General features: G+C 53.7%; 2 protein-coding genes and 1 non-coding gene across 16 annotated transcripts in view; 1 reads left to right on the forward strand and 2 right to left on the reverse strand.

Moving 5' to 3' along the window:
- LOC127464162 (class I histocompatibility antigen, F10 alpha chain-like) overlaps positions 1-20,518 on the reverse strand; it is a 111,338-nt gene that overhangs the window by 16,831 nt on the left and 73,989 nt on the right. The gene's annotated exons all lie outside the window — the stretch shown is intronic.
- Positions 11,767-15,301, reverse strand: LOC127464159 (5'-3' exonuclease PLD3-like). The gene is made up of 6 exons (XM_051774329.1): positions 15,225-15,301; positions 13,833-14,061; positions 13,496-13,696; positions 13,103-13,408; positions 12,491-12,590; positions 11,767-11,957 (listed from the first exon to the last, which is right to left on the reverse strand). The coding sequence occupies exons 1-6, from the start codon at positions 15,299-15,301 to the stop codon at positions 11,767-11,769; spliced, it is 1,104 nt and encodes a 367-aa protein (XP_051630289.1).
- On the forward strand, positions 20,265-20,337 carry TRNAK-CUU (transfer RNA lysine (anticodon CUU)). The gene has a single exon. It is a non-coding gene; the product is annotated as a tRNA-Lys (tRNA).

The raw sequence follows: 20,518 nt of genomic DNA on the forward strand, positions 1-20,518 counted from the left end.
CCTTGTACCCTGTTAGCTGGCTGGTAAACAGGACATTGTGATTAGCAAAACAAAAAGCAACTGAGTACCACCTGTGTCAACAAAGAAATGAGTAAGAGGTGAGATCAACATTTAAGCAGAACCAATAATGAGCTTAGCTTTTGCAATATGTATGAACTAATTATAAAGCATATATTAAGCTGTTAGAAATGATCAATAAACGAAGCTTGCTGATTCTCATATTGAGGGTCTCATTCTTCCCTCGTCCGACAGGATCCAACATCTCCTGCCTTGGCCTGGCCCCCTCTCAGCTCAGCACTGACCCCTTTGCAAATGGGGCATTGTCTTGGTGCCATTGCAGGGGGATGTCCTGCCCCAGTGTCCCAGTGTTCCTTTAATTCCCAGAGGCCCTGCAGTGTCCCAGTGGCCCCTTGATTCCATGACCTTCGGAAACATTTCAGGGTTCCTTTGGTTCCATGAGGCCCCCATGTCCCAAAAGCCCCTGGATTCCAGGAATTCCGCAGTGTCACAAGGTTCCTTTTTTTCCATAGGGCCCTGCAGTGTCCCAATTGTGCCTTGATTCCAGGAGTATCCAAATTCTCCCGGGGTTCCTTTGGTCTCAGGAGGTCCCGCAGTGTCCCAGCGGCCCCTTCATTCCAGGCAGGCCCAGGGAGACGAAGCCAAAGACGGAGCCCCGACCCCGTCAGCATCTTGGGGGGCGGGGGGGCAGGACCTGGGAAACGGCTGGGAAGGGGCTGGGACGGACTGTCATGGACTGGGATGGACTGGGATGGACTGGGACAGACTGGGATGGACTAGGACACCAGAATACACCGGGACCAGGACTGGGACCCAGCAGGACCCCCCGGGAGCAGGATCTGAGCACACTGGGACCCTCCAGGACCAGAACTGGGGCAACAGGGATCAGACTGGGAGCAACTGGGACCACACCGAGGGCTACTGGGAGCAACTGGAGGCCACATAGGATATAGTGGGAGTGCCTTGGAGTCACTGGGATCATACTGGTGGAAACTGGAATGTTACTGGGGCATCTGGGAGTGACTGGGAAGGACTAGGAACATGCTGAGGGCTCTACTGGGATATCCTGGGAGTGTCTGCAACCATGGTGGGGGTGACTGGGACCATACTGGGAGTGACTGGGACTACGTGAAGGGGAATTAGGACCAGGCTGGGGGCAACTGGAAGGAACTGTGAGTGACTGGATCTACAGTAGAAGCAACTGGGATTGACTGGGACTGTCAGGAGGGAGGACTGGGATCATACTTGGAGTGACTGGATCTGTGCTAGGGGCAACTGGGAGCAAGGGGGACCATGAGGGGGACAACTGGGATCATCCTGGGATCACGGTGGGAGAAGCTTGGCCCACGCTGGGAGCAACTGAGACCACACTGAGGGTGACGGGGGTCATCCTGGGATCATAGCAGGAGTGAGTGGGATCATGCAGGAGGTGATTGGGATCATACTGGGAGCAACTGGGAGTGCACTGGGGATGACTGGAAGTGGCTGTGAGCAACTGGGATGATGCTGGAAGCTTCTGGGGGCAACTGGGAATGAGTGGGACCACATGGAGGAAACTGGGAGCAACTGGGAGAGACCAGGAGTGACTGGGATCATCCTGGGACTGACTGGGCGCTGAATGCGAAAAATCGGTCCCAGAAACTGCTCAGAGACTTTTTTATCTTTAAGCAGCAAGGTATTTGTTTATTCAACGTTGGGCACAAGCCAGCTGGCGCTGGACAAACTTGCTCCAAGGTTTCACACAAAATCAGCATTTTTATCCAATCTTCAGCTGGGATTAAATGCATATTCAAGTGATTACAACATCTATCGATGCATATTAATAACAGGCGGAGTAGAGGTGGAGCTCAGGCGGGGCTTGGGGCGGTGTTTCTCTTGACCCTCAGTCCTGAGGGTACTTCCACTCTTCCTCCATGGCTCTGGGGGCTTCAACTCATCTTCCTCAGCTTGACCTTCCTTCTCTTCCATTCTTCTTGACCCGCTCACTGAAGCTTGGAAAAAGCCCTGGCTCCCGGCCTATTCCTCCTATTCCAATGTCTCCCTGATCCTGCTGTCTCTCTAATTTATCCCCTCGAGGCCTAGGACATGTTCCTGTACTATTCTCTGAAGCTTTGCTCCAGTCAGTAGAACAGAACGAGCACAGATGGTCTTGGATGTTGGTAGCTTGTTAGCAGGCCCCAATTTCTTAGTTAACTCTTTTGGGCCTGGCCTCCTGTTTCCCCAGGGACACAGCCCGGGCCCGGCTGTTCCCATTCCCATTCCACGGGTTTGCATTCCTGTTCCAGGTGTTCCCATCCCATTCTAGTTGTTCCCATCCCATTCCAGGTGTCCCCATTCCCATTCCAGGAGTTCCCATTCCCATTCCAGGTGTTCCCATTCCAATTCCAGGTGTCCCCATTCCAATTCCTGCTGTCCCCAGTCTGCTCCCAATGTTCCCGTTCCCATTCCAGGTGTTACCATTCGCATTCCAGGTGTCCCCATCCCATTCCTTATGTCCCCATTCCCATTCCTGGTTCCCAGGGAGGAATTGCCGGATGCCGGAGGAGGAGTCAGAATTTATTGCCCAAAGCAGGAGATTTTCACACCAAAATTAATTCCGTTTTTGTCACCACTGTCCCTGTGATGTCACCGCTGTCCCTGTGATGTCACCAATAGCTCAGTGATGTTACCGCTGCCCCAGTGATGTCACCAATGTCCCTGTGATGTCACCAATGTCCCTGTGATGTCACCGCTGTCCCCGTGATGTCACCGATGTCTCAGTGATGTCATCGATGTCCCCATGGTGTCACCGCTATCATTTCCCCTGCTGGTTTACCTTTAAACCAGCACACCAGGTCTGTGCCCAACGGGGGTCCCTGTGGATCATCCAACGCGGGTCCTCCCATGGCTGATGGAGTTGGAGCAGCGGCCGAAGCTCTTCCCGCAGTCGGGGCACTCGGGGCTTCTCTTACCGGTGGGTCCGTTGGTGGGAGGTCAAGGCAGAGCTGTCCCTGAAGCTCTTCCCACACTCCCCACACTTGGAGGGCCACTCCCTGATGTGGATGCGACGGTGGGTGTAGAGGGTGGAGCTGTCCCACATTCCCTACACGTGTAGGGCCGTTCCCCAGTGGGGATGTGCTGGTGGCTGAGCAGCTTGGTGCTTGTGCTGAAGCTCTTCCCACATTCCAAGCACTTGTAGGGCCATTCCCTGGTGTGGATGCAACGGTGTTTGCAAAGGCTGGAGCTGTCCCTGAAGCTCTTCCCACACTCCGCACACGTGTCGGGCCTTTCCCACTGTGGATCATCTGGTGTCGGAGCAGGTTGGAGCTCTGATTGAAGCTCTTCCCACACTCCCCACACGTGTAGGGCCGTTCCCTAGTGTGGATGCGACGGTGGGTGCGGAGGGTGGAGCGGTCACTGAAGCTCTTCCCACATTCCAAGCACCTGAAGTGCTTTTCCCTGCTGGGAGGCTGCTCAGGGACCACCAGCTCGCAGCTCCGCCTCAAGCTCCGGCCGCCTTCCCGGCACACGCTGGCTCTTTCCTCCTCACAGCCCCCTGGGCTGGCTTTGGAACCCCTCCTGCGGGGGCATCTCCGGCCCTTTTCCTCCCCGCTGCCTTCCTGCGCCGGGGAGCCCTTCAAAACGGCCTCTCCCACCAGGCTCTGCCGGGGGGATTTGTCCTCCGCGCTCTCCGGCCTCACCTCGGGGCCTGGGGCAGGAACCAACAAGGACACGCAGGGGATTTGCCTCCGGCCCACAGGGAAGCCCAAGGACATCCCCCCAACCCCGGCCCCGGCAGGACGGCCACAAAAGACAAAAGACCCACCCAAAGGGGCACTGACTTCCTCCTCACCTGCCTGGGGGGCCCAAGGCATCTTCCTCTTCCTCGCAGCCTCCTCCTCCATCCGCCCAAGCTTTGGGAAGCAGAAATCCTGCTGGGGGGGAAAACAAGGGGTGAGCGCGTTGCCTTGGGGGTTCCTCCTGCCCAAGTCCAGCTCTAGGACTCACCGGGCATCCTGTGTCCATAAAAACTCCCAAAACACCAACATTCAGCACAAAAATCCCTTCCAGGAGTTCCCCCTCTCTGCTCTCTGGGGTTAGGGGGGTCCCCCCTGTCTGGCCTGATGGCACTTCTGCCTGCATTGGGGGTCCCCCTTCTCCGGGCTGCCGGGGGTCCCGCGGCTCCGGGGGGTTCCCACTCTCCGGGGTCCCGTTTAGTGTTGCCAGGGGGGTCCCAGGGCTCACTTCTCCCCACTCTGCCTCCCGGGGCCGGCCGGCCCTCCTCTCTCGGCTCCCACCCTCGCAAACCTCTTGGCGCTCTCGGCTCCCACCCCGCCTCAAGGCCCCCCCTCCTCTCCACACTCCAAGGCCTTCCCCCTCTCCGGGACCCCCGCTTAAGGGGCCCGGCGCTCCCTCTCTGCTCCCCCCCCTCCAGCATTCCGGGGGTCCCCCAGCTCCGGGATCGCCCCTCTCCGCTCTCCCCACTCCGCGGCTACCGGGGTTCCCCCCCGGCTCTCACGGGGGCCCCCAAACCGCTCTCGCCCCCCCCGCCATTGCCCAGCCACCGCCAGGACCTTTTGGCTGCTCTTCTTTGTGCTCCCGCTCGGCTCCTCCCTCGGCTGGGCCGCCGCTTTTGGCGGGTTTCCTCCTCCGGGATCCGCCCCCTGCAGCCCTTCCCCCCCTGGACCAGCCCCCTTGGGCCCCCCTTGGGCCCCCCCCTTGGGCCCCCCTTGCCTAATAAATCTGATTATACAGACGAGCAATTGGTTTTAACCCACAAAACCCAAATGTATAACCCAGCACCCTGGGGCATGAACAAAGTGGTTTTCCTTGGGCCCCCCCCGAGTCCAAAGTAAAGGGAGAGGGAAAAAAAACCTGCTGGTGGGAGAGCTGTTGCAGTCTGGTCAGAAGTGGTGATTGCAGTCCAGTTGAGGGTGGTGGTCTCAGTCTGGTTGAGAGTGGTGAGCTGTAGCCTTCCTGTGGATCCCACGAGTGGTGGAAAGGTTCTGAAACTCCAGGTTTATATATTCTCCAGTTCAGGCAGGAATGCCCAGTCCTCCCCTCAGAGCAGGGAATTCCATAAAAGGATGCTTAGTTCTTCCCTCAGAGCGGGGAATTCCATAAAAGGATATGAGGATTCTCAGAGCGGGGAATTCCATAAAAGGGTATGAGGACAGGAACACCCCCCCACACCTCGCAGGCCCCCCCCTCCCCGACAACAGTTCCTGGGAAAATGGCATGGAAGGCCATAGAATACACACTTTTGGGCTACACCCATCCAGTGAGGAATCGGTCCCAGCTGTTCTAACTAGGACACTGTGTCCGTCATCGCTGCCATCATCATCATCATCGGCCTCGTGGCAGTCGGTGTCTGGAAGCTCCGATCCGGTAACTCCCGGGATGGGGGTCGGCAAGGGGCACGGATCCGCCCGGCAGCATTCCGGGGATCCTGTGCCACGGGTGCTGATCCCACTTTCTTTCCATAGGGAAATAGGAATAGAGACATTGGGGACAGGGATGGGGACATTAGGGACATTAGGGATGGGGACACTGGGAGCAGGTTGGGGACAGCAGGAATGGGCATGGGAACTCCAGGAATGGGAATGGGGACATTGGAAGCAGGTTGGAGTCACCAGGAATGGGAATTAGTACACCGGGAATGGGGACATGGGAGACCAGGATAGGGATAGTGGGGACAGGAACGGGGACACTGGGAGCAGGTTGGCTCAGCAGGAAGTGGGAATGGGAACAGGGATGGGAACCCCAGGAATTGCAATGGGGACAGGGATGGGAACCCCAGGAATGGGAATGGGGACAGGGATGGGAACCCCAGGAATGGGAATGGGGACAGGGATGGGAACGTGTCTCTCCAGGAGTTGGTTCCATACAAAGGTGGGTCCCTGGCTCGAGGCCACGGGAAGCCCCTTCTTTGGGAATGTCTGGGAACCAGGTGTCAGAGGTTTGAAAAGAGGTGTTGGAATTGTTTCCCAGTGTCCCCCCATTCCCATCTGTGTCTCCCGGGATGGGGTGGGTTGGAGCGGAGCCGCAGGTGCTGGGCAGGGGCGGTGGGGGGAGGGCGGCTCTCGGGGACACCGCGGTGGCCGCGGGGAGGGCGGGGGGTCCTTTGTTCGGGGGCTTTTGGGGTTTGTCCGGGACCGGACAGAGCGGGAGCTGATTTTGGCCACCTTGTTCTCTTTTCCTGAGAGGAAGTTTTTTCCCCACGGGACACCTCGTGGAGAGCGACCGAGAGAGAGAGAGAGAGCCCGACCCATCTGGGAGCGAGGTGTTCTGCTTTGGGGACTGCCCTGGGAAAAGGGACTCCTTCACTGCTGGCTGCGAGCACACGGGGCTGAGAGAGCTTTGAACTGCCGGGACAGTTTCTCCCCCCACCTGGGGATTTGGGACTTTGTTTTGTTTCTTCTAAAAGTTTTTGGTTGCACCATTTGTTGTTTATTCAGATTTTGTTAATAATAAGCTGTTTCTTTTCCTTTTCCACACTTCCACCTGAAGTCTCTTAATTTCCAAGTTGTAATCTTGTTTAACTAAGACCCAGTGCCCTCAGGGGGAGGAGGAGGAAAGGAGACCAAGAGGTACCGTGGCCACTCAAACTGCAGAGGAATGATCTGTGCCAGTAGCAGTTGCCCCTCTACAGAAGAAATCCAAGACCAAATCAGCTCAGTTAGTGAGGGATGAAGGGGAAGCAGAGCCCTCAGAACAGGAGCAAGAGGCAGGGCCAGAGACAATCACCAGATCCCCATCCCCGGCTGAGCTGTGAGAGATGTGAAAAGATTTCAACCTCCAGCTGGGAGAGCCCCTGCTGACCTGGCTGCTCCAGTGCTGGGATATCATGGCCCAGCATATGGAACTAGGTGGGAGTGCAGCCAAGCAACTGAGTGTGGAAAGTATTACAGAAACATGGTGGATAGAAAGAGGACATGAGAGAGATGCTATAGCTCTGGTCCCACGGTAAGAGAAAACTATTAGAAGGTCACTGCATCTGAGAAACTGTGTACGTGACAGAAGAATAGAATAAAGCGGATGGGAAAGCAGAGCAAATAGCAAACAAGTAACCATAAGAAGGTGAAAGAATCAGCATTTGCGCAAATATAACTTAGGTAATTAGAAGCCAATGATGAGCTTAACTTTTGTAATATGTATGAGGCTAATTAGTAACCTTTATAAGCACGAAGCATGCAGTAATAAAGTGGGATAAGTTATTGATCAATTCTGTGGTCTAAAAGTGTCTTTATCCCTTTGTCTACAACAAATGGTGACCCCGACGTGATGGAAATGACTCTTGCTTTAGACTCAATATGAATAAGGAAAAGACTTTTCTACAATGGCAACAAACGATTGGGAATGTATCCACTACAAACATAACAGCACAGAACCCTCCATATGATAATATAACCTGGTGCCAAGGCTATGTCAAAAATGTGTCAGTCAATGTGACAAAGCCAAAATACTTACCACCTGGTTATTTCTTAATTTGTGGTAATAGAGCATGGTTGGCATTCCTAAATACCCCATTGGTGGACCATGTTACTTGGGAAAATTGACTATGTTTACACCCACTATGAGACAAATAACACAGTTGAAAAGGAAAAATATTTGGAACAAACGAGACACTGAATTTGATAAATATTGTAAATCAATAGAAAACCAACCCATAAAATTTTGGTCACCTACGGCAAACTTCTTTGCATCCCTGTTTGCCCCCGTTGGAGCAAAAAAGAGTCTAGTTCTTGTCCAAAGAACAGCTTGTTGAGCAAGGAATCAAATGAATAAAACCTCAAAAATTCTAAGAGAATTGTCTCATGACTTTGATGAAATAAGACATGCTGTTTTACAGAACAGAGTAGCTATAGATTTTCTATTGTTGGTTCAGGGGCATGGATGTGAGGAATTTGAAGGCATGTGTTGTATGAATCTTTCTGATCACTCTCAGTCCATCTACCAAAAACTAAAAGAAATGCAAGGTCGTTTGAATGACTTTCAGATCCAAAAAGATCCTATTAGGGAATGGTTGGCAAAGTTAGGCTCAGGACCATGGCTTACTGAGATCACTAAACAAGCTATTTCACTTTTGCTGATATTGTTAGCTGTTTTATGCATCGTTCCTTGTGTTTTTAAATGTATACAGAACATGTTAACGAAGGCAATGAATGATGTATTTTTAACAATATCTAAAGAAAACGGGGGAAGTGTGGAAAGTATTACAGAAACATGGTGGATAGAAAGAGGACATGAGAGAGATGCTATAGCTCTGGTCCCACGGTAAGAGAAAACTATTAGAAGGTCACTGTTTCTGAGAAACTGTGTACGTGCAGAAGAATAGAATAAAGCGGATGGGAAAGCTGAGCAAATAGCAAACAAGTAACCATAAGAAGGTGAAAGAATCAGCATTTGCGCAAATATAACTTAGGTAATTAGAAGCCAATGATGAACTTAGCTTTTATAATATGTATGAGGCTAATTAGTAACCTTTATAAGCACAAAGCATGCAGCAATAAAGTGGGATAAGTTATTGATCAATTCTGTGGTCTAAAAGTGTCTTTATCCCGTCGTCTACAACAGCCAATGTTTTGTTCCCTTTGCAGTGAGTGCAGCCTCAGAGGGCTGAGCCCTCTCTGGCTGGGCTTGGCCTCTCCTGCAGAGACTCAGGCCTGGCTGGGCTGCCCCAGGCAGACGCTGCAGGAAGAAGAGCTCAGGCCGCCTGGGTCTGGTGTCCCTGGGGCTCAGCCTGTGCCCCATTGCTGGGCAGGGGCTGAGCCCCACCTCTGCCTCGGGGCCTTGGCCAAAGGGCTACCGAGGAAGAGGCCCAGGAGCCTTGGGGCCTGCCCAGCTTTCCTCCTCCCTGGGGGCTCTCAGTCCTCCCCTGACACCGTGTGGGCCCAAGGCCTTGCTGGCTTCGGGCTCACGGCCCGCCGGCACCATCCCAGCGGCCTGACCCCCCTCCTTCCCCTCTCTCCAGCCTCTCCTGCCTTTTCTGGCAAGGGGCCATCCAAGGCAAACCCCGGTTCTCAGCAATGGCACCTGTGGCACGGCTGCAAGGCTCCAGTGGGCCAGGCAAGAGCAGGAGCACCGAGAGCCTGAGGAGCCAGGAGATGCCCTGGCTGGGCATGGTGCTGCTGCGGGACGAGCTGACACCTCTGCACAGTCTCTGCCCGTCCCTGCCAGCCGACTTCTGCCCAGGCTCTGGGCACAGGGACGCAGCACTGACACTTTTCAGCCCCCGCGCTGTTCCACAGAGGCTCTGATGTCACAAGGCCCTTGCCTGGCAGCCAGCAGATGGGCAAGGCAAGGCAAGGACGGAGCCTCTGAGCCACCAGCACGCTGTCCCCAAAGGCTGGGGTGGCACAGAAGCCCAGAGTCCCTGAGCTTGGCAGAGACTTGTGAGATCAACCGGCGTCCAGCCTACGCCCCATCCCCAGCACGTCAAGCAGAGCACGGCACTCAGTGCCATGGCCAGTCTTTGCTTAAACACCTCCAGGGACGCTGACTCCACCACCTCCCTGGGCAGCCCATTTCAATACCTAATCCCTCTTTCTCTCCAAAAAGTCCTGCTCCTGTCCCTGACAAACAGCCCCTGACAGGCAGGTCCTCGTGTCCTCTTGTCCTATGGCCTGTTGCCTCGGAGAAGGGGCTGACCCCCACCTGGCTCCAGCCTCTTGTCAGGAAGTTGTGGACAGGGAGAAGGTCAGCCCCGAGCCTCCTCCAGGTTGGAGAAGCCCAGCTCCCTCAGCTGCTCCTCACAGGTCATGCACTGCAGACCCTTGCCCAGCTCCATTGCCCTGCTCTCCATCCACTGCAGCCCCTCAAGGTTCTCCCTGAATTGAGGGACCCAGAGCTGGACACAGCACTCCAGGGGTGGCCTCACCAGTGCCCAGTCCAGCAGAAGAATCCCTGCCCTGCTCCTGCTGCCACACTCTTTCTGATCTAGGCCAGCCTGCCCTTGGCCTTCTTGCCCACCCGGGCACCCGCTGGCTCAGGTTCAGCCTCTGTCCACCAGCACCCCCAGGGCCTCTCCCACGGGGACCCTTTGCAGCTCCTCTGCCCCCAGCCTGGAGCTGCAGGGGGTTCTTGTGGCCAGAGGCCCCAAAGGCACCAAAGGCACTCTTGAACCTCATGCCCACGGGCTCGGCCCAGAGGTCCAGCCTGTCCAGGTCCCTCTGCACAGCCTTCCTGCCCTCCAGCACATCCACACTGCAAGCCAGCTTGGGGTCCTCTGCCAATTTGCTCAGGGAAGACTCAATGCCCTCCTGCAGATCCCCACAAAAAACAGGCAACAGGACTGGGCCTGTTACCCAACAAGTTCTAGTGCTTGACAAAGGAGCCCACCCAGCAGTGGGGAGAAACTGCTGGCAGGAGATTGAATGGGGGCAAGAGACAATGGATGATGGACAAGTTCTGGGCCATGGCCATTTGTTAGAAAAACAAAGGAAAAGTTTAAGGCCTACCATATTTCAGTGGTCAGAGACCTGGCAGAGAAATCTATTGTTGAGACCTGGACACCAAGAAGGCAGAATTTCTAAACTACAAAGACCCTTAGAGAAACCAGAGACAAAGACAAAACTAACACAGACAGTTACTGAGGCTCTCCCTATCCAGGGAAAAGACAAGACAAGGACAAAAACTGTGGACTAAGCATCATGCAAAGTGAGAAATCAAGAGTAAATAAAAGAGAGAATAAGAATTCCTGCAGAGAACTGGTAAGCCAATGGACAGGAATTCCTTTGTCTGCTAAAATGTAGAAAGAGTTAAAAGTTTTGAGAACTGATGTACAGGTGTTAGAGAGCAATTCCTGTGTCCCTTCAGTGCTGAATGAAGTAGGGTCACCTCTGGAACCCAACCAACTGCTCAGAGATTTTATTCCCCGGCTTTCGCTGACAGTTTCTGGGGACCCAGATGAGACAAAGCAGCGCCGACAGGGCAGAGCAGAGGAATCGTTGGCCCTGCAGCGTGTACCAAAGGAGTTTTGGGGAGATCTTCCAATTCCCTGGTCTGGAGAGTTCACCACGCCTTCTTTTGTGGGAAAAAGAACAGGCCATGAATTTTGGGCACTTGATTTTAAGGCCTTTTGCCTGCACATAAGGCACAGCAATGGGAAGGAGGCAGCGTGAGGCTGAGAGGTTTCTGTCATGGTTTGTGGGCTTGGGTGAGATTGGGCCAGAATTACAGGACACCTGTTAAATCTGGGCTTTGGGAAAGGTTGGGGAGGGTTGGGAAAGGTGTTCAAAGGGTGGTTTTGCCTGAGGTGTTAAACATGGGAGCGGGTCTGTCTTCCCAATTCCCAAGAGAAGAGATCCCAGAAAGCTCCCCTGCAGGTTGTGTTTTAAGGAACAGGAGAAGAGACCGAGGGTAAGGGGTTTCTTTCCTGGAGGGAAGGGCCGTTCAGGTGTAGAATGGCTCATTCTGGGTTGTAAATTCTGCACCATGCTTGAAATTGTTCCCACTCAGCTTTATGTTCTCCAACATCTCCCCCTTCTTTGTTTTCTGAAACGCGGGCGATGTTTGCCTCGATGGAGCTCAGCAGCAACTTGTGCAAACATAGAATTAGACATGGTAAAGTAGTACAGACAGAAACTAAACCAAAAAGGGGGTTTATTATTTATTATTATTATATTTTGGGGGGGTCTGAGCCGAACTTTGAGTCTCCAGTGACAACATGGGCACCACAGAATACACAAAATCCCATTTTTACCGGTTTTCCCCCCAAATTCTCAGGGAGCAGCCGCTCCAGCCCCCCTTGGGGGAGGGCCCTGGGGGTCACTCTGTGCCGCAGCGGCTCCCCCAGCGCTGGGGGTCTCTGATGTCGACACTGTACTGGGACTCCCAGTCCCGCTGGAAAAGGGCACGGAGCTTCTCCCGGAACTTTCCAGAGCCACCTCCAGGCTGGGCCACAACCAATCCCAAGCCCCCCGTGCGCTCAAAGTAATCCCCCGACCAGTTGGATGTGCCTGAGGGGCACCGGGGGGGTCAGGGAAGGGGTTCGAGGGGTTCAGGGAGAGGTTTGGGGATCTAGAAATGGGTCTGGGGGACTCAGGGAGGGGTTTGGGGTGTCCAGGGATGGGGTTGGAGGGGCTGGGATAGGTTTTAGGGGACTTGGGATGGGTTTAAAGGGGTCCAGGGAGGGGTTTGGGGGGTCCAGGGAGTGGTTGGGGAGGGGCCTAAAAGGGGTTTCAGGGTGCTGGAATGAGGCGAGGGGGGTCAGGGAGGGGTTTAAGGGGTCCGGGGAGGGGTTTGAGGGGTCCAGGGAAAGGGTTGGAGGGGCTGGGATGGGTTTTAGGGGACTAGGGATGGGTTTTAGGGGTCCTGGGAGGGGTTTGGGGGGTCCAGGCTTGCGGAGACCAAGGAAGGGTTTTAGGGGTATCATCAGGGGTGAGTTTTGTGATTGTAGGGAGGGAAACAGGGAGGGAACCCCCCAAACTCCCCTCCCAGAGCCCCCCAGAACGCCCTGAGACCCCCAGACCCCCCCGAGCCCCTCACTGACCCACGTAGGCCGCCTTGTCTGTCACCATGTACTTGTTGTGGTTCATGCGGGTGAAGGGGATCCGGGACTGACGGGGGTCCTCGGGCACCAGGAACAGCCTCTGGGGGGCACAGGAGACCATCACCCCCCCCCAAGGGGCCGTCACCCCCCAGGGGTCTGCCACACCCCCCAGGGCGCTATCACCCCTCAAGGCCACTTGTTACCCCCTCAATGGCACTGTCACCCCCACCAGAGCCACTTGTCACCCCACAAGGACACTGTCACCACCTCAACATCACCATAACCCCTCAAAGGCCACTTGTCACCCCTCCAATGGCACTGTCAAACCCCCAAGGTCACCGTCACCCCCTCACTGTCACTGTCACCCCCGCAATGGCACCATCATCCCCCAAGGCCACTGTCACCCCCCCAATGACACCGTCACCCCCCCACTGTCACTGTCAGCCCCCCAATGGCACTGTCGCCCCCCAAGGCCACTCATCACCCCCCTGTCACTGTCACCACCATCACCCCTCAGAGGCCACTCGTCACCCCCCCAACGTCACCGTCACCCCCCAAGGCCAGTCATCCCCCCACCTTGGTCACCGTGTCCCCCGTCCCGTTGTCACCCACCACCTGCACGTCGAAGCCGGTGCCGCCGTTGGTGAGGGCGGCGAGGGAGTGCAGGAAGGGGAACATTTGGTGGTTGCTGTGCTCCCAGCACCCCACCAGCAGCCGCACAGCCACGCCCCTCTCCACCATGGCACGGCGCAGCTGTTCGTCGATAGGTGGCCAGAAGCGCTCGGGCCGCGAGAACTCGGTGCCGGGCAGGTAAGTCATCACCGCCACATCCACGAAGGCAGCGGCGCCGTTGATGACGTCCAGCAGTGCGTCCAGGTCAGCAGTGCGGCCCTCAGCGCACAGCGGGGGAGGGGAGCTCTGCCGGGGGCGCCCAGGATGGGGGGATGACCCAACGTGACCCAACAGGACCCAACGTGACCCCCCCCCAGCAGGTGGGGTGTGTACCGAGAAGTAGACAGCGGTGTCGGTGCCACTGAGTGTCAGCACCAGCGGCATCTTCAGGTTGAAGGAGGTGGAGAAATTCTCTGGCCACGGGGATGGGATGGAGGCCCCCGGCACGCCCAGGGCCCAGTAGGCCTCAAAGATCTTGGCCAAGTCCTGGGCCAGGCATCTGCAGTTGTAGACAGCGGCACTGACCTCCTTTACCTGTGGTGGGTTTGGGGTCACTCCGTTGGGTTTGGGGCAACCCCGTTGGGTTTGGGGCCAAGCTGTTGGGTTTGGGGTCACCCCGTTGGGTTCAGCACCCTCTGTTGGGTTCCCCACCCCATCCAGCCCCACCCACCTGGGTGAGGGACCTCCAGTCCATGTTGGCACTGCCCACATAGAGGTGCTGACCGTCCACGAACCAGAATTTGGTGTGCAGGATGCTGCCGGTGAGGCGCGGCAGGTCTACCGTGGCCGTGTGCCAGGAGAAGGAAATCAATGGCTGCTTGATTTTGCAAGCTAACCTCTTTAAGCTTTTGGGTGTCCTCCAGCAGGCCCTCAATCGCTTGAGTGGTGGCATTCGCTTCCTTAGTCAACCAGCAACCTAAGTGCGTTGAGAGAGAGAGGGCATGCGCGGTTCCTATCCCAGGGATAGGGAAGGACGCTCAAAAGTTCTTTACCCTTGACCAGATATGAATGCTGGAGTCACAATCCTCCGGGAAGGGTAGAGGTGTGGGCCAATACTGCGGCCTTCCAACATTCACATGTGGCGCAGGAAGGCAGTTTTGGAGCCTAATCTGTGGGGGTGTGACCTTTGGTCCAGGTTGAGGTTTGGGGGACTTTGGAGGGAATCTCCAATCCCGCTTTACCCGAAGGGACCTTTTCTCATAACTTTTAGATAACACAAATTCATAGCCAATTGGAACTTCGCCAGGTTAAATAAAGCCAGTTTTCCTATTGTGCACGGACCTCCCTCAGGGTAGGCCCTAATACCTGGCCATGCCCGATCCCCGCACAATAGGAAATATCCCTTCGGAAGTCTCATGTTTCTTGGGATGTGTTCCGTAGGGATGGTGGTTGCCATTGAATTATTGCACCACGGTGAAGAGGTCCCGCGGTAAAGTGGTTTGTTTGCAGTAACGTGGGGCGTAAACAGAATGGGTTGAGTATACCGGTGAAAAATAACACAGGCAGTGGTGGGGAGCAAACCTAACAAATCAACCTCTTGAAAAGGAATGTCAATAAAATTAAGTGCTGCAATGGTTTGGGCGAGATTTGGAGAATTAAGTGGGATAGCTCCTTTGTTGCGGGTTTGGGATACAAAGGAGTTCCACTCCACAGGGGTGATGGGAATCCCCATGAGGCATGTGCGAAATGGACTCCCCGCACTAGCCAAGGCCAGGCACAAGGTGTCCGTGCCTGTAGCCTTGGCCAGCGTTACCCACAAGTTTTCTCCGGGCTGACTCATCCACTCCCGCAGAGGTATCATGCCGCAGAGAGGTTACAGTAGTGGAGCTTGATCCAAAATGGTGATCTGCTGGACTTCTGTTTGCGTGAGTGTCTGATTCCTCCAGCAGATTCAAAAAATTTAAAACATACATAATTTTATCTAATTTCTCTTGGGGGGACAGGCCAATACTCCCCCTTTTTTGTTTTTTTTAATAAATTTGTGATGTTTTGGTGGGCACGCTCCACTATACCCTGCCCTGTGGGATTGTGAGGGATCCCGGTGGTATGGTGTACTCCCCACTGTTCAAAAAACCGTTTCGTGTCTGCAGACACGTAGGAGGGCCCGTTGTCTGTTTTTATTTGCTTTGGGACACCCATCCTCGCGAATGCGGACAGAAAGTGTCTTTTTACATCACGACTCTTCTTACCAAAATGCGCGGTGGGCACAATCATTTTTGAGAAGGTGTCAATGGACACATGCACATATTTTAGTCTGCCAAATTCAGAGATGTGCGTGACATCTGATTGCCAGATTTCTAACGCTGAAAGACCTCTCGGATTGGTTCCTTCCGGGACGACTGGCGTGATAATCTGACAATCAGGGCACGTTTTCAAAATTTCCTTTGCTTGCGATAATTTGAGGCCAAATTGTTTCTGTAGTGACCGTGCATTTTGGTGGAAGAACTCGTGAGAAATCTTAGCTTGTTGGTGTAAATTGGGAGTAACCACCATACCTGCCAGATGGTCGGCAAGCTGGTTTCCCTCCACCACAGGACCCGGTAGAGCGGTGTGTGACCTGGTATGGACAATAAAAAAGTCGAATTGTCTATTCTGAATTAAAAATAGCAGTTTAGTCAACAATTCAAATAAACTCCGATTGGACACATCTTTTAGATATGAATTTTCAATACATTTGACCACACCAACAACATAGGCCGAATCTGAAACTGTGTTAATTGGCTCACCACAAAAAATTTGGAAAGCTTGCACAACTGCCGAAAGTTCCACAATTTGGGGAGAACCTTGTACTTCATGTATATCGTGTAGTCAATTGTCTTTTTCTCGCCAAATTGCAACCGCATTGCCAGTTCTCCCAGAGCCATCAGTGAATATGGTTTTAGCATCTTTTATGGGCAAATCCGATTGAACAATTTTTAGTTTCAGTGGAATTTTGATTAATCTCTGAATAAATGGGCATGCCGGGAGGTGTAGCCGAATTTCTCCCGGGTAGCCTCCGATGGCGATTTGAAAACCGATGGAAGTTTGCAACAGTTGTTCTAGGTGTTCAGAAGTCAGTGGGAGGTAGATAAAATCCAGTTCCTCACCGCTGAGTTCTAAACACCTAGTGCGACCTTTGAATATTATCTTACCAATCATTTCTGAGACGGTGGTGATCGTCTTGCCGAATTGGTGTGGGAGGAATATCCACTCCCACAAACAGAAGTCCTTTTTGTCGCCGGTAAACTGGCCTAGAAGGTCGAAAGGCTGTCTCTCTTCCCTTATGATTCCCAAGGAGGATTGCAGTCCCTCCATCCTCCTACACGATTGTCTTTCGGACACTTTCTTTTCACCAGTGGATAGGGCCTTCATTGCGTCTGATGTTAAGTGACGAGGGGAGGACAGGTCAGCATCTCCTCGGAGCAGCTCGAACAGTGGGTGCAGATCATCGGTTGTGATCCCCAGCACAGGTCTGATCCAATTGATCGCTCCCAGTAGTTTTTGGAGGCCGTTTAATGTCTGGACTCGCTTGTCAATTTCCATTGCCTGAGGCCTGATGGCTTTTTCTGTAATTTTGAGTCCAAGATACCTCCAGGGTGCTTCCCTTTGAACCTTTTCAGGGGATATTTCCAATCCTTTATCTTTTACAGCTGAAATAGTTGAATTTAACGTTTCATTCACAGCCGATTGAGATTTGGCACAAATCAACACATCATCCATATAATGGAAGATGATCGATTGTGGGTATTTCTACCAAATTGGACCCAACACTTCTGCCACGTACATCTGACAGAGCGTTGGGGAATTTTTCATCCCCTGGGGAAGCACCTTCCACTGGAACCTGCGGTGAGGTTCACAGGCGTTGATGGCGGGGACAGAAAATGCAAATCGGACCGAATCAGCCGAATTTAAGTATATTTGGAAGAAGCAGTCCTTTATGTCAATGACCACTAGGGGCCATTCAGCAGGGAGCATAGATGGTGACGGCATTCCCTGCTGGAGGGCTCCCATTGGTTCCAGGACCTCATTAACTTTGCACAGGTCCTGGAGAAATCTCCAGGAGCCTGAGGACTTTTGAATGACAAACACTGGAGTGTTCCAGGGACTGGTGGAAGACGCCAGGTGTCCTTTGGCCAATTCCTGATTCACTAAATCATTTAAAATCTGAAACTTTTTTCTTGGTAGGGGCCCCTGATCAACCCAAACTGGCACATCTGTTTTCCAGCTCAGTTTGGGGAGCTGCATCACTTCAGTGATCCCACCTAAAAATTTTCTTCAGGAGACGGGGTTCTCAAAGAGAGCTCCCACTGCTCCATAGCGTCCCGTCCCCAAAGTGTGATTGGTATGTTCAAGATATATGGTTGGAGGGATGTTGGTCTGCCCTCCGGCCCATAAACAGTAAGTATCTCCTTGCTTCTGACTGGGTATTGTGTTCCCCCCCCACCGCTAACTTGCACGTATGCCGTCTGTGCGGGCCACCCATGCGGCCAGTCCTTGGAGGCGACGATGGTAACGTCTGCTCCCATGTCCAAGAGTCCTTCTACTTTGACTCGCTGCGGATGTCTGGGCTGTGAATAATAGATTTGACATGTTAATAGAGGGCGAGAGGATTCAACAGTTGTTGACCATAGGACTTCCTTCTCGTCCTTCCTCCTCTGCTCCTCGTCGAAAGACAGCACACGCAGCAAGTCATCCATAGATATCATCTTGGCCACGGGAAAACGGTCCTCCAGCTGCACAGGGGGAGTATGAACATATAAACAGACAGCGATGTTAGTATCTGTAAGCCCAGTCAGAAGGGGAGGCACTACCATAATGCCTTTATCCACGGCTGAAAAGTGTGAGGTAATCAAATAAGTGGCATCAGGGTCGACCGTTGTTGATGGTTGAACCCTGGCGAGTTGCTCATATGAGCTAAGGTGAAGGGAGGGGTGAACAACCGACAAGATGACCCAGGGGAGTGGAGAACACTGGTTCGCCACCGGGACCGGGTCAGGGAGCGGTCGCCGAACTATGGGGTAGCTGGGCGCGATGGTTGGCACAGAATCGAGCGCACGTGGGGGGCAACTTCTGTCATCGCGCTCCCCCGAGCGCTCAGCTCCCCGTTTCCAGCCGGCCCGCACTCACATGACTGAAGGTCCGGCAGTGACGAAAAGGTTACTCGCTTTCGTAACCTGGGTGATCGGCGCGGAGGGAGAGGCTCACCGTTGATGTTCGTGAGCGATCGGCAGCTGGAGGTCCAGTGCCGTCCCTTCCCGCACCTAGGACACAAGGTTTTGGGTAAGTCGGGTGTGGATTGAGACAATTGGGGACAATGTTTTTTAAAGTGTCCCTTCTCCCCGCACTCAAAGCAATGGTTAGGACCAGAAAATGCGGCAGCCAATAGACGTGCTTTATGGGAGTTCGATCCTATATTTTTGCACACTTCTATCATCTCTAGTAGAGTGGGATCTTTGAAAAGCTTAAGTGCTTTCTGGCAGTCCTCGTTAGCCTTTTCGATGACCAATTTATTAAATAGAATTTCTTGGCATTCTTTTTGAGGAACTTGCCGGGACAAGTCAGGGGACATTCCTGACACCCTCACCCAACACCTCATCCCTGTAATTTAAACTAAGAAGGGAGGAATAACATCTGGAAGTGTTGAGAAACCCGATTAACATCATGGGACTCACACTCTTTACCTCCCAGAGATTCGTTTACCGCCGTCTCAAAGACTTTGTAATAGAGCACGGTCACCCGCTTGATAAGAAATCAGCGAAAGCTCTTGCCAGATGGCTTGACCGCAATGGTCACCAAGTTAGCGATAATACGTCATTTGATAAGTGGCAAGCCATCGGGTTCCAGCTATGGCGGGAGAGCGGCAAGGGTGACCGGTTCGCTAAGGAGGCGCTTATAGCCTGGAGGCTTGTTCTGATGGTGCTTCAGCACCAGATGATGAGCAAGAACATCAGCAGTAACATCCAAGGTGCTGAATCCTCCAAGTTGATAGAAGAAAATAAACCAAGTGCAGAGAAGGACATAGAAAACACGGGCAAGGACACTAAGAGTACTGGCACTGACACCTTCCACTCAGACAAGGACACTGCAAGTTTCCATCAAAATGGAGGGAGGGAAAAGAAGGACATCAGCTGTACTGCACAAGATGGCGGGCGGGAGACGGACAGCGAGTCCCAAGATGGCGGGAGGGCTCGAAGAAGAGGATCGCGGTGATTTCGAAATGGCGTCGAGGAGGCGGGGCCCCGGGTTTCGTGGGAAAAATCGACGCAGGAAAAGCAGAGGCGGGCACTTGTAATTCCACCCACAGCGCCGCCTCCGCGAGTGGAGCCCCTCCCCAGACACGCCTTCTTCTACACTCACCTCCACCACTCCAGTCTCCTCCCCAGAGCCATCTCCCTCCCGGAAACCACGGGGTGCAGTGGGCGGGGCAAGGGCAAAGGCCCAGGTCAACATCCGCCAAGATGGTCGCGCCCGTAAGGCCCAGGCCACCGAGGCCTACCCCGCCTGCCGGCATCCTCACTCCGATTGTCACTGGGCGCCGTACTCCCCGGAAGAGCCATCTGCCGCTCCGGATATCTGGAGAGCCTTCCGGGAGGAGGCGGCATGCGCCAAAGACGCGGAGTTTTTACGGGCTTTTCCCGTATACTATGACGAGGGTAAAGCACCCGAATGGCGTCCAATTTCGTACCCCATGCTGAAAGATATAAAGAAAGCCATTGTGGAGTATGGGTTGGGCGCCCCCTTTACCCTGGGGCTACTTGAATCCTTTTTCTTGGCTTATCCATTAATTCCATTTGACATAAGGGCAGTGATGGGAGGATTGTTAACAACCGTACAAACCTCTGTTTTTGAGGCGGAGTGGAGAAAGCGAGTAGTAACCTTTGTGAAGAGGAGAGGCATCCCCCCACTGCAAGCCATTAAAGTGCTTTATGGTGAGGGAGATTACGCTCGTAGAGGGGATCAAGCACAATTGGATCCTAAATTGCTAGACGTATCTAAAGAATTGGCATTAGAGGCTGTAAAGAAGGTGGCCGACACTTATGTGCCGACCCCCTCCTTTACAATGATTAATGAGGGCCCGAAAGAACAATTTACAGATTTCATAACTGGGCTGAAAGAGGCTATTGCCCGGCTAACTCAGTCGGTAGAGCATGAGACTCTTAATGTCAGGGTCGTGGGTTCGAGCCCCACGTTGGGCGCCACTTGCCACGACCCGCGGGGAAAAGGAATGGGGACGCGGCACTGCAAAAAGGGTTCGGGACACAGCAGAGGTCCCGTGAAGCAATGCCGATTTTATTGGGGGTAACAGTAACTTATATAGGGCAGGTTCAAGGGTGGAGTTTGGACTAGGGAGGAGCATAAGACTGACAACTCAGGGAT

The sequence above is a fragment of the Manacus candei genome, unplaced genomic scaffold (assembly GCF_025592945.1).
Source record: "Manacus candei isolate 608988 ecotype Guabito, Panama unplaced genomic scaffold, ASM2559294v1 h1tg000197l, whole genome shotgun sequence".
NCBI lineage: Eukaryota > Metazoa > Chordata > Aves > Passeriformes > Pipridae > Manacus > Manacus candei.

Bases quoted from the DNA above. Each gene is read 5' to 3' on its own strand.
- LOC127464159 (XM_051774329.1), bottom strand. From the start codon at position 15,301: ATGGGTGTCCCAAAGCAAATAAAAACAGACAACGGGCCCTCCTACGTG. The intron at 13,409-13,495 runs GTACACACCCCA...CGCCCCCGGCAG, and splicing joins ACACCGCTGTCTACTTCTCG to AGCTCCCCTCCCCCGCTGTG. The intron at 12,591-13,102 runs GTGGGTGACAAC...TGTGCCCCCCAG, and splicing joins CCGGCTTCGACGTGCAGGTG to AGGCTGTTCCTGGTGCCCGA.